This window comes from Macrobrachium rosenbergii, chromosome 47, assembly GCF_040412425.1.
Source record: "Macrobrachium rosenbergii isolate ZJJX-2024 chromosome 47, ASM4041242v1, whole genome shotgun sequence".
NCBI lineage: Eukaryota > Metazoa > Arthropoda > Malacostraca > Decapoda > Palaemonidae > Macrobrachium > Macrobrachium rosenbergii.
This window is the reverse complement of record NC_089787.1, coordinates 45,528,730-45,541,809: the sequence shown is the minus strand read 5'-3', so window position 1 is coordinate 45,541,809 and position 13,080 is coordinate 45,528,730. Positions and strand designations below refer to the sequence as shown.

The 13,080-nt window shown below is 39.2% G+C and overlaps 1 protein-coding gene across 4 annotated transcripts in view; it reads right to left on the bottom strand.

The window, feature by feature from the left end:
* Positions 1-13,080, bottom strand: part of LOC136830825 (mucosa-associated lymphoid tissue lymphoma translocation protein 1-like) — a 255,412-nt gene that overhangs the window by 189,859 nt on the left and 52,473 nt on the right. For all 4 annotated transcript variants that reach the window (XM_067090794.1, XM_067090797.1, XM_067090795.1 and 1 more), the window contains exon 5: positions 8,642-8,804. In XM_067090794.1, the coding sequence (XP_066946895.1) occupies positions 8,642-8,804 (163 nt within the window). The remainder of the gene's footprint in view (positions 1-8,641; positions 8,805-13,080) is intronic.

Sequence of the window (13,080 nt, the reverse complement as noted above, 5' to 3'; positions counted from 1 at the left end):
CATATTGAGCCGTATCTTTCTGATCAAGAGGTTGAAGGTTGACAGGTCTATTACTGGTCTCCAATGGCTCGTAGCCTTAGGAACCAGAAAGGCACGGATGTAAATCCTGGAGATACGTCCCTCACTATCTCCACGGCTCCTTTTTCCATCATCTTCACCTCGCCTTGAAGAGCAAGATGTTTCGCTCATCCTAGAGAGTACGCTGATTGATGAAGTGGACACTTGGAGAGTGGGGGAGGAAATTCGAAGGGGAGTAGATATCCCATCCAAAGGACATCTACTACCTGTCTCTGGCCCGAACTGCTGCCAAGTTGCCCAATGATTCGCCAGGCACCCCCGACTCTGCCTCCTCTCCCAGGCGTGGAAGAGCAGGGCTGAAAAGGTCGTTGCTGAGGAGTTTTCTTGGATGTAGAAGGAGATGGTTGACAAGCCCTATGTTGAGCTGTCCTGACTTCAGTCTTCTTTGGTGAGACATAGGTAGATGTTTGTGGTCTTGATTTGGATGTGCTAGCTCAAGAAGGAACAGATGATTTTGAGACAACTTGATGTACCAACCTGTCGTTACCATCAGCCCTGCATTTCTTAAGGCTAACACTGAATCCGTACTAACGAACTTCAAGAATTTGGAGAGGGCAGAATCTCTTCTTTTAAGCAGCCAGTTGGCCCACATATTAGCCATTAGATGGGACAAGTATGAGATGGTTTTACCAAAGGCTCCTCCATCTTCAGTTTTGGCCATAGCCACTGCTCGACCAAAGGTCTAACCATGAAACAGCCTGAAAGGCCAATGAAGCAGTTGCGTCCAATCTTGCTGATTCTTGAAAGGTAAAGGAAGTGCCCTTTGCCTTAACTTGGTCCAAGGTTATTCCCATGCCTAACCAAAACTAGGTCTGGGGTCAACTTGTTTTTGTTGCACAACATCCATTGTAGTAGCATAAAAATGCTTGTCAGGGAAGAGGTGGAGTTAATAACTTGAAGGATCTACTGTACTGGAACGTAAGGAGTTATCTTGACCTGAGATAAGGGAATTCACTTGTTTAAGAATTCTGATGGCAAGCTTGGGGCATGGCAATCCCAGGGATGCTTTCGCTTCCTTATTAGGGCCTAACAAGTCTTCAATACCAGACGATAAATTCGAATTGGTTGCTACAGCCTCTTCAGTAAGCCGTTACAACCACGAATTAATTTGAGCACTTCAGCATAGGAAGACAAGAACTCTTGATGGAAAGCATCCTCTACCTCATGGCCTCTGGAGTCACGATCTGGTCTATCAGATAAGTCAGGTACAGATAAGATGTCCTGATTTATAACTGGAGCATAGGCTCTTTCAAGAACTAAGACTTTCTTGGGCCCTATAAGTCTTTAGAACTAGATGGAGTGTACTGTATCTCTGTCATGGACATGTGCATGAGAATGCTGCTTGTAAGATGCAGGATGTGATTTCTCAGTGTGCCATGCAGGACTTAGGTAATGTGTAGTATGGTCACAGCTGTGAGAATGGGAGCGTGAGTCACGATCACGTACAGGTAAGTGATTCGTTTTACGTGTTGCTTGATCACAGCTGTGTGAACAGGAGCGTGAATCACGGTCTCGTCTGTGTGAGCGAGAACACTGAACATGGTACCTTCTTGGGGAACATGATCGAGAATGATGACGTGAAGAAGACGTATGAGGAATGTTGCACAATCTTGTTAACTTTCAGTATGTGGGATGTGTACGTGAGTGGAAGGAACACTTGGATCTGGAGCAGGACGAGGAGTAGAAACAACAGAAGCCTTCTGAAGGGGAGCTCAAACTGAATGGGTGACAGTCCCAACGTCATCAGCTGGTTGAGGAGCATTGGAAACAGCAGAAGGAACACGTACGTGTGCCCTGACAGAAAAACGGTTCTGGGAGGTAACTCGAGTAGAAGCACAAACTGGTTTAGCATGGACATGCTTAGACGAAACGAAGGACAGCTACAGGAGAAGAAGAATGAGATCCCAAGGAAGACACAAATCTTCTTACATGGAGGAGCTACGAAGTCTCTTTTCCTTCATCGTCTGATGGGTAGAGATGGGGCAGAAGACGAAGATGAAGAGGAAGTTGACGAAAATGAAGAAGAAGGGGTCTACGACTTCTCTTCTTGGATTCTTTAACCTCAGATTGACCGAATTTCATGAAGATACCTTTGACTATTGCAAACAGATTGGATAAGGAAGTCAGAAGGAGCAAATGTGGTAGATCATGGCATCAACACGGCTGATGTAACGGAGTGGGGAGCAGCAAGTGTCGTACACAGCTGAAAGGAGGCTAAGGAGACTAGCTTTAGCAGTAGAGAGATAAGATAATGTCACTGAGACAGTCGACTTGAAAACCGTCATGGAGTACGAAACTAGAGTGTGGGTGGACAAACAGTGAGACAAAAGGCTGGAAAGGGTTGGTACACCTGGTAGGCCTAAGGAGTCCCAACACTCAGTCATCTTCTGTGCATCACCTCCTGAAAAAACAGTACAAGGGGGAGCAGCCTCTAACCCACGACCCTCAGCGAGGGTAGGGACATCCACATCTATTACAAGATCTCCTGAACCCCCAGTCGAATCTTCTAAAGTTGAAGCAGTAGGATGAAACATGTGGAGGTTTGATGGCATCTTCTCAAATGAGACTGTCTGAAAAGATCTTTCCTGAATGGAAGAAAACAAGGAACATAACCACAAGGAAAGGAGGTTAGGGGACCTTTCCCTTTAGGGCCATGAATGAGCTATCAAATTCATACTTGTGTTCTGTAAAGCTCACAACTTATTTTGTATTTCCTCAAAACAGCAAACAGAGGAAAAGCATAAAGGTCTAGATTTGACTATTCTTGAAGGAAGGCATCAATTGCCCATGCCTGAGGATCCTGGCATGGAGGGCAGTGAACTGATAGTGTAGTGTTTTGGGAAGTCATGAACACATGGGTGTCTGGGTCTCCCCAAAGGTTACACAACTTCTGGCAAACTTGAGGAAGAAGAGACTATCTGAATGAAGATCTTGCCCTTTTCTGCTGAGTTGGTCTTCTATAACAAAGTTTTTCCACAGGACAAAATGAGATAATTGTCGTCTTATGTAAGAATCGAGACTTGCGCAAGACCATTCCAAACTGCCAAGAGCTGTAGGATTTTTACCTTCCAACTCCCTGACATCGAAAGTTTCTCTGAATGGCCCCTCATTCTGCCCCTGAGACATCAGAGGACAGTGTAAAGATTCCTGAAGTCTAGAGGCCAACCCATTACAGTTCTCAAAAGTGGAAGACAATTGTCTATCCATCTCTCTGTTGGAAAACCCCTAACAAGAGAGAGCTGCTCTCATCCCTGGGTAAGCAACTGACTGGATCAGAAAAGCATAGATTAGTCAACATTAAACAAAATGCCCACTCCTGAGGCTAGACATAAAACATAATTCTTCACCCTCAAGGTCATCATAAAAAAAAATTGGTGAGAATGAACCATTCGTCCAAATATGACAGAACTACCCTGATACCAAGCAGATGACTCCATACTGCTAAAACTTCAACTCACAGGAGAATGCTTTACTTCGACTGAAGATGTACTGGGATTTGGAAGTACGTGTCCTACATGTCGACAGAAATCATCCTTTGCCCTTCCAAAAGGCCACCAGGACCAAACTGAATGACTCATCAAAAAGGGAGTACAGTAATATGAATAAATTTGTTGAGACAGGAAATGCCCATGGCTAGATGGCCTCACTGCATAACAACTGTCCAATATACCCTTCCAAACTTGTAACCTCTCTGTGTGAAGTGTGGAGAGAAGACTACCAGGAAGTTGATAGGGGTAAAAATATAACAAAAGGTAAAAAGTACCCTCCCCTGAGAACCCTCACTACCAAATGTTCTTCTTGATCTTTGCCAGACACTTCTGAACTCTGCACACTGCCTTCTGAGGATCTACATAGCCAACTTGAACTGGGAGTTCAAAACATCACTCATGGTTACATGTGTAATTTTTCACTTAGATCACTACTGAAGCAGTACTTAAGAGTGGTTTGGGAAATTCTATGTGAAACTTACATGCAAAAAAGGTTGTAGGGTCAAGACCCTACAGCCTCAAATGTAGTGCTAAGAATTTCTTATCTCCTGATTTAAGACATCTTAGGTGATGGCCTTAAACACTTAGGGGATAAGGAGACAATGATGGGCACTGTCAAAAATAGCTATGAATGGCTGAGCAGGGCTACTTTATATAATTATACACAACTGTTTCAGTTACTGTACTTTAAAACTGAATTGTAAAAGGAATAAGGCATTCCTCCCATTAGCCTTATTTATAGGTCTATCATGGAGAGGTTACAACTTTGATGCATCATCAAGAAACTGCTTCTCCAGGACTGATATTTATACACATCTCTTATACGTATCTACATACGTGCATACATATACAGTAAACAGCCCGTGTTCATGGGGGATGCGTAACACAGGCACCCGCGAATAGCTAAAATCTGTGAATACTTAGAACCCTTCTAAAAACACCTAGAACTACCTATTTTGACAGTTCAAACACACAAAAAACACCATAAATGCTTATACAGGTATTATCCTACTTACGATGGGGGTAGGTTCCAAAAACCCATCGTTTGTTGGAAAAAATATATCTCGAATATAGCCTAGCCTACACAAGGTATTCAGTACCATGTATACATATATGGTAGCCTACCCTACACTATAAAGTATATTCTGCACATACACAGTATAGTAATTATTAATATCAGCTAATTCTGGAGGTTCACTCTGATATGGTAGCCTACCCTACACTATAAAGTATATTCTGCACATACACAGTATAGTAATTATTAATATCAGCTAATTCTGGAGGTTCATGCAGAGTGACTTATCAAAATTCACTACAAAGAGAAACTGAATAACAAACAAGAATTAGCCTACACTATGGTATATCGTATACATATACGGCAGCCTAGCCTACATTATACTGTACTCTACATTCACATAATATCGTATTATACAAGCATCAACATAACAAATATGCATCTTTTCCATGGATCTTTTAAAATGTTATGCTTTAATTCACTGTATTCAATAATATTGTACATACAGTAAACCCCCTGTATTCACGTTCTCACGTATTCGCGGATTTCTCTGTGGAACGTATCTACCCATTATTCGAGGAAAATTCACCCATTCACTGCATTTTTCACAGAGAAATATTCACTAATTACTGTATTTTCATATCATTTTCATGACTAAATGCACTTTTTGTGATAAAACTATTAAAATATTCAGGTATAAACATTTTTAGAGGGTTTTTCTTGTGTTTAAACTATGAAAATAGGCAGTTTTAAGTGTTTTTAGAGGGGTTTTAAATATTCGCGGGGGCGTGTGGTACGCATCCCCCGCGAATACGGGGTTTACTGTATTCTTATATTGCTTTCGTATTATAAATTGTGATCATAGTGATCAATGTTTTAGTTTGCATTAAGTTTATTTCGCCACACTTAACTCAGTTCAGAGTGCTTTTCTTGCTTCTAGTTGGCGTAAATGAATCTCTAGATACTTTATTTATATGGGCCAAGTTATTTTTTGTTATACAAAGTGTTTTTAAGTCAAAATATAACTTAAATACGTCTCATTGTGAAATTAATTTAGCTATTTTTTTTCGTTAATAGATGACGTTGGCTGTTTGGGGGCATGTTTGTTTTGTGTAAAAAAAAAAAAAATCAAGATTCCGTTCACTATTTTCACTTGATTTCATCATAATATGAGCTTTATGTACAGGCAGTCCCTGGTTATCAGCAGCCTCGGTTAGCTGCGATGTGGTTTTATGGTATTTGTCTAGTGACGACGATAACCAGATTTTTTACATCGATTCCTGATTACCGGTGCCAATCTCTGGTTATCGATGCTGATCCCCGGTTATCGGCGGCGCTGATCCCTGGTTATCGCCGCCAACAACTGAGGATTGGCACTATTATCGCCAATTTTCGATTGTCAGCAATCTTCGGTTATCATCATGCGGTCAGGAATGGAACCCCACTGATAACCGGGGACTGCTGTATTTATCATATATTGGCGTAAAAATAGCAGTAATATGTGTTCTTTCATGCCTAGTAGTTTTGATTAAAATACTTTCTCTCCAATTTTAAATACGGTTGAGTTTCATCCATGTTGCTGATGCACAATAATTTATAGTCATTAGCAGCTTGAACATTGTTTTCTCAGCTTCAGCTAGGACTTACAGTTTAAATTTAGCAAATATTTCCTTGCCGATCTTTTATCTATACTGAATACTGTAAGGGTATTATTCCAACTCATCAGAATAAGTAGAGCATTTCAAATCGTAAGCGTTAATGTATAGCCTAAACGATTTGAAATGTACTAACCTAATCATAGCCTAAGTCTTATGCTACGACACCCAGGTTACTCCACTCACATGCTAGTTCAAATTGTGATTAAATAACTGCATTGCACTGTGTATATTAATCTAAAACATAAGCGATATAATCTTACTGTTGGCGCGTTCAATGTTCCTTGCTTGAAATATGGTAGAATCAGATTGGCATGAGCACAATCTCTACTTCGTAACCCTCATCTAAAGCAAGCCTCAAGAAACTCTCCTTACATTTAGATATGCATATCTCCTAGAGGAATTTCCCTAAATGAACTTTAAGATGAAAAGGAATACTTAAGAGGATTTGAAGGCACCGATAACTATGGCTGCATTCCCTTTTCTTGAGTCCCCACTAGTTTGAACCACACTGTACCAAGGCTGTGAAGAGACTGACTCTCACGACCGTTGCCAATCAACAAACATTCGACTAACCGCCGGACAAACAACCGATACCGTAGTTAAGCACTATTACGCATATACTTACAATTAAATACAGGTAGTGCTCGTTACGATAATTCGACTTACGATAATTCGCTTTTACAATGGTGTTAGCAATTAATATCGATACGACAATATTTTGAAAAATACGTATATTTAAATTTCGCGGGCAACTGGCGCAGGCAACAACGTACAATCAGGCAGCGTACGGTGTACGATACGTTTGCCCAAGAGGCTGGAATAGGTACATTAATTCAATGAGCCGACTTCACTTGCTCTCCTTGTGTCGGAAGTTAAAATAGGTCAGTGTTCGTTTGCAATTTTTGTGCGTTTGTAAATACAGGTGGTGCATGAGTGACGATAATTCGTCTTACGATAATTCAAGTTTACGATGGAGTTAGCAATTAATACTGGTACGACAATATTTAGAAAATATTTTTAAATTTCGAGCGGGCACAATTGCCGTACAATCAGGCAGCAAGAGAGACCAACTTACAATAGACCAACTTCTTTTTCTCCATCTCTTTATTCCATCTTCTAGTTAAAAAAGTAAGAGAATGATAAAAGTATTGTTAGTAACATTATACTCTTGCGAAAATGTGTACAGCCATAAACAACCGAACGAGAAACTGTTTTGCTAATAACCGAATCGGATAACAACTGTTTTGTTTGTATTTCAACCATCATACGGTTAAACAATTACCGTAGTTATGTTAAAAATGATGTTAAGTACTGATATATTTTTACACTATACCCTTATCCGCTTTGGAGAAAAGATCGGCAAGGAAATATACTGCTACAGTAAATTTAAGCTGCAAGTTGTAGCTGAAGCTGAGAAAAAATGTTCAAGCTGCTAATAACTATAAATTATTGTGCATTGGTAACATGGATAAAACTCGACCGCAAATAAAATTGGAAAGTATTTTAATCAAAACTACTGGGCATGAAAGAACACATATTACTGCTGTTTTCACACCGATAAAAGCTCGTAGTATGATGATGAAATCAAGTGAAAATAGCGAACGGAATCTTGATTTTTTTTTTTACAGAAAACAAACATGCTGCCAACGTCATCTATTAATGAAAAAAAAAAGCTAAATTAATTTCACAATGAGACATATTTAAGTTATATTTTAACTTAAAAACACTTCGTATAATGAAAAATATATATGTCCCTTATAAATAAAGTATCTAGAGATTCATTTACGCTAACTAGAAGCAAGATATGCCCTCTGAACCGAGTTAAATAATGCGAAAATAGACCGCGTGATCGATTCCCAAACCAAAACATTTGATCGCTATGATCGGAATTTATAATGCAAAACCTTGTTGTAAATGACATAACACACCAAGCCCAATATCGTACAGGAGAAAATCAACCAGAAATCATCAAAACTATTATTAAAGCAGATTCACACTGTCTGCGTAAGGACACAGCATGAAGAATTTTGACTAGAACGTAAACATTCCAATGCCACCTGGTGGGAAATAGGTGATTACAGAGACAGCCCTAGCGGGGTTAGCCAAGTGTTATTTCATTATTTTTTTTTTTAATGCCGACCGCACCTAATGGCATGAAGATGTAAGCTAACTTAAAGATTCATTCCAAATATATTTCAACCCATACAATACAATTTACTTGGTAAACTTTTCTTTCAAAGCCTTGCCTCCTAATCTCATTAGCATATGAATTTTTGTAGCTTCATGAATAATTAATTGAAAAGCCTCCCAGGATATATAAACAGTATACCTGGTAAAGGCATGCTAAACAATAGTATACAAGTATGTTTTAATTTGTTAAAAAACATCAAGGTAATACTTACATCTTTATTTGCCTCCAAGATCACATCCTTAAGATCCTTTCCAAGTACAACTGTGGGTTTCGACAGTTTTGCTCTTAATGAAATGGTATGAGACCAGAATTCCTCTAGCTTCCCTTGAATATTTTGCACTGCTTGACACTGATAAATACCTGCATCATTTTTACTAGAAAGTAAGGAGATAAAACATTAGTTTATGAAATGCCAGCTTACTATGGTTACGGCTTTCCCAACATCCTAAAGATGCCTTTAACTGCCTTTACACTGGCAAGAAGCCATCTATATTAAAAAATTAAAACAAGTGTCACCAGACCATGGAACTACACATTCCAACACACACTTATGACTGACCCAACAGATATTTTGCAATGATGAATGAAATGAGAGCACAACAATGGCAAGAAAATGGAAAGCTATGTGGAAAGAGGGGCCAAATCCACATGATGGGATTGAGAGCATTACCAGAATGCAATCATTCCCTTTTGTGGATTTCCCAGCCCAAGAACCCTAAAAGGGTTCAGAGGTCTGGTTAAACAAATCATAACTAACTAACCCTTTTGTGGATATACTGTACAGTTAAATACTACGAGCAATAATGAATGCACAATTTGCTGGCTTTATAATTCTTTAAAATATACTTTTCTATACTTTAAGATATGGAATTGTATTTATGAACATTTAAATGAGAAAGGGTTGATTTATTTTTCAATATTTAGAAAACAATGGGTGACAAGGCCTTTTTTTTAATTTCCAAGTCAGTGAAATGTCTATTGCATGTCTACAGAACTTTCCTGAATGGTTTTGAGCCAGATTATACAGAATGTGTTATATTATCCACAAATTCCCATTTCTAACCTGCAAAATTTGAATGGTTTTCTGCAAGATATAGTTAAAAAAAAAGGCTACAGGCAACATACATCAGGCTAGATGGTGTATACAATCAGAAAAAATTTGTTATTGCCACCTGAATATTACTTCAATAGTATGTACGGGGTTCTTATGCACTACACTACCTCTGGATGTTACTCAGTTATTGGTCAGCAAACAATTGTAATATAATGAAGATTTCTATTCTGTCAAGTGGTTTATGAGCCTGAGAGAGCACCAAGTCCAGCGGGCCCAGCAGATGATACTGGATTAGGGTTCCTGAGCTCAGAGTACAACACCTGCTGCCTTATAGGAATGGAATGGAATGTAAAATTTAAGCCAAAGACCAAGCACCAGGACCTATGTGCCCATTCAGTGTTGAAAGGAAAATTCAGAGTAAAAAGGTTTTACAGATGTGACAGGAGGAAAACCTTGCAGTTTGCACAATGAAAAAACTGTTAGAAGGTGGAAAGTAAGATGGAAGCAACTGAATACAAACAGAGGTATAGTAAAAGGAATGAAAGGGGGTTGCAGCTAGGGGCCAAAGGGACTTTGCAAATAACCACAAGTAATGTCTACAGTGCAATGTGTAGGTGCACAGACAGCACTACCCCCCTACAAGGTGCCTTGTAAGTCGACACCTTTTTTAGGTAAAGGCTTGATCCACAATCAGAAACTGTGGCTTTGTTTAGGAGGAAACCTAGAAATCCTTGGAAGTGGGATGAAGGTTAAATTCAAGATACTAAGTGTTTTGTCTATAAAGCTTCAACTCTGAATACCTGGCGGATGACAATGGCCAAAAACCAACTGGCAATGCACATTTCACTGGCCTTAGTGCTAGGAACTGCATACTTTAAGGAACTGGCTATCTTTTAGTGTATTTAGCAATGAATCCTCCATGGATTCTACCACAATTGGATACCGACATGCTTGACTGAAATTCCCAGGTGCTCTTTGCAACATGCAATGCTGGAGATGATGGTGAACTGTTTCTTGTATGGTTCATAGTTATGATATGAACTGACATGTATTGGAATCTGGATTTTTTTTTACAATTCTGGACCAGACTGACAATATAACCTCGTATGACAGAATCCTTGCACAGAGGCTCCATTACATCATATCACACCTAAATTATGTTGGAGGTAAACCATAGAGAATATGAAGATTCTTACCCCCTAGGAGCCAGCCCACCCCTGATATTCATGGGCCAACTCTGTGGTAGTTCTACCTATGAGTTATATTACATTGTATTATACCTCTTGGGTTAAAAAATTTTTTGGGGTAGTCAAAAATCCCATTATCCCAATATTAGCTTCATACAGACTACTGTACAATACTAGCAAAGATACCTTTTCCTGATGTCAGTGAATAATAAGGACTGGAGGCTCTAGGTGGTGCTTGTGAGTAGTTAACACTGCCTCTGAACTTTGGACAAAAGTTCACTGAATATGTATATGGCAAATTTCAGAGTTAACCCCTCTGGGACTGTGACGTTTCTGAAACATCAAGGTATCATTAACCTATTTGGTGACATTTCTCATGTCACATTCTATGTATGACACTGAGTTGCGTAAAGCTGGGATACACCCATAGAGGGGCATCTGGAATATCTCAACTTCTCATGTCTACATCTTCCCAAACCCCATGGCCAACTAATCAGTGATTTTCAAGGGGTGACTGTAGCACACCACAAGTCTTTTTGGAGTGCAACTCTAGTGTTTTATTTATTTGGAACAGGTTCTCACAAGATTACTCAGTATGCTGTTGATGCAACACTTGTGGGTGTAATAAAGTCTCCACTTATGAGAAATGAAGCTGCCCTAGTCTCAACTGTGATATGGGCTGGATTAGTGAATAGTGTAGTCAGTGGGGTATGATAGTGAACTCCAGTAAAAAGAAAACACTATTGATTATCAGATCTTGTACAGATTTTCCACCCCATCCTCCCTTCAGGTAGATGGGACTCTGCAAAGTGAGTCTAAAGCTTTAACTACCTGTATTCTTGGTGTAACTTTTGACTTACATCTTACTTTTGAGAAACATCAAATGAAAGGGTCAACAAATGCGCATGGAAGTTAGGTGTTGTACATATGGTCTCATATAGAATCAATGCAACCTGTTCAAGGTCATTTGTCCTTCCTTTACTAGAATACTGTTCTCTGGCATGGATGTCTGCTTCTGCCAGAGATTTATCTCTTTTGGATAGACTGGTTCATCGATGGATGGTCTCCTGTCAATTTATCATAAGCTGTATTTTAACAGACGCTTTAACATTCACAATTGATCCCAGATCTTCTTTTCCTGCTGAGAGCAACCAGAATTGCTACACAGCAGCTAATATTAGGAAACAGAAGCCTACCACCAAGAACCACTCTAAGAGAAACAAATATCTGGCAGAAGCAGGCATCCACACCAGAGAACGGTATTCTAGTGAAGGAAGGACAAATGACCTAAAACAGGTTGCATTGATTTTTTAAGTACATGAGGTCTTACGTAAAATACCTAACTTCTGTAGAGCATTTGCTGACACTTTCATTACATATTTCTCAAAGGTAAGACATGAGTCCAAAGTTACACCAAGAATAGTTAAAGCTTCAGACTCATTCAAGTAACATGCAGTAAAGTGTCTCCCTCTCAAACTTCAGTTCCTGAGGTCTTTAATTCCTCACCATTGGGGTATGGAACAGTCTTCCTGGGGATGTTGCACAATTGGAACTTCACAAGTTTAAGCAAAGATGAAACACATTGCTACCTTAAAACAATTCTCCTTGTACTTTAATAATTTACTAACATTTTTATCTATTTAATTATTAATTTTTCCTTTTTAAATAACTGATCTCCTTTCTGTATTCCTTATTACCGTCTCTTTACTTCTTTTAAATAAACACCATATTCGTTGGAAGTTTAAATTCCAAGTCAATGGCCCCTGTGGGATTGTTCCATATAAACAGGGTTCATGTTCTGAATAATAATAATAATAATAATAATAATAATAATAATAATAATAATAATAATAATACAGGCAGTCCCCAGTTTACGACGGGGGTTCCGTTCTTGCGCCGCGTCGTAACCCGAAAATCGTCGTAAGCCGGAAAATCGTCGAAAATCGTCAAAAATCATAAGAAAACCTTACTTTTAATGCTCTGGGTACATTGAAAACGATGTAAACTGCATTATTATTGAGTTTTACATCAAAAAACCCTTCAAATTATGATTATTCTGCCTTTTGGGGCCATATTTCTTCCGTCGGATCGGCGTACGACGCGTCGTAACCCCGGAACATGCGTCGTAAGCCAGGAAATAATTTCTGATGAATATATTTGAAAAGCGTCGTAACCTCGGAACGTCGTAAGCCAGAACCGTCGTAAACCGGGGACTGCCTGTAATAATAATAATAATAATAATAATAATAAATAATAATAATAATAATAATAATAATAATACAGTACAGGCAGTCCCGGGTTAACGGCGATCCGGTTTTATGGCGCTTATCTAGTGACAAAAATCGACAATTTTCGGAACTGAAAATCGCCGATTTCCGCTTATTGGCACCAATAATTGGGTATTGGTGC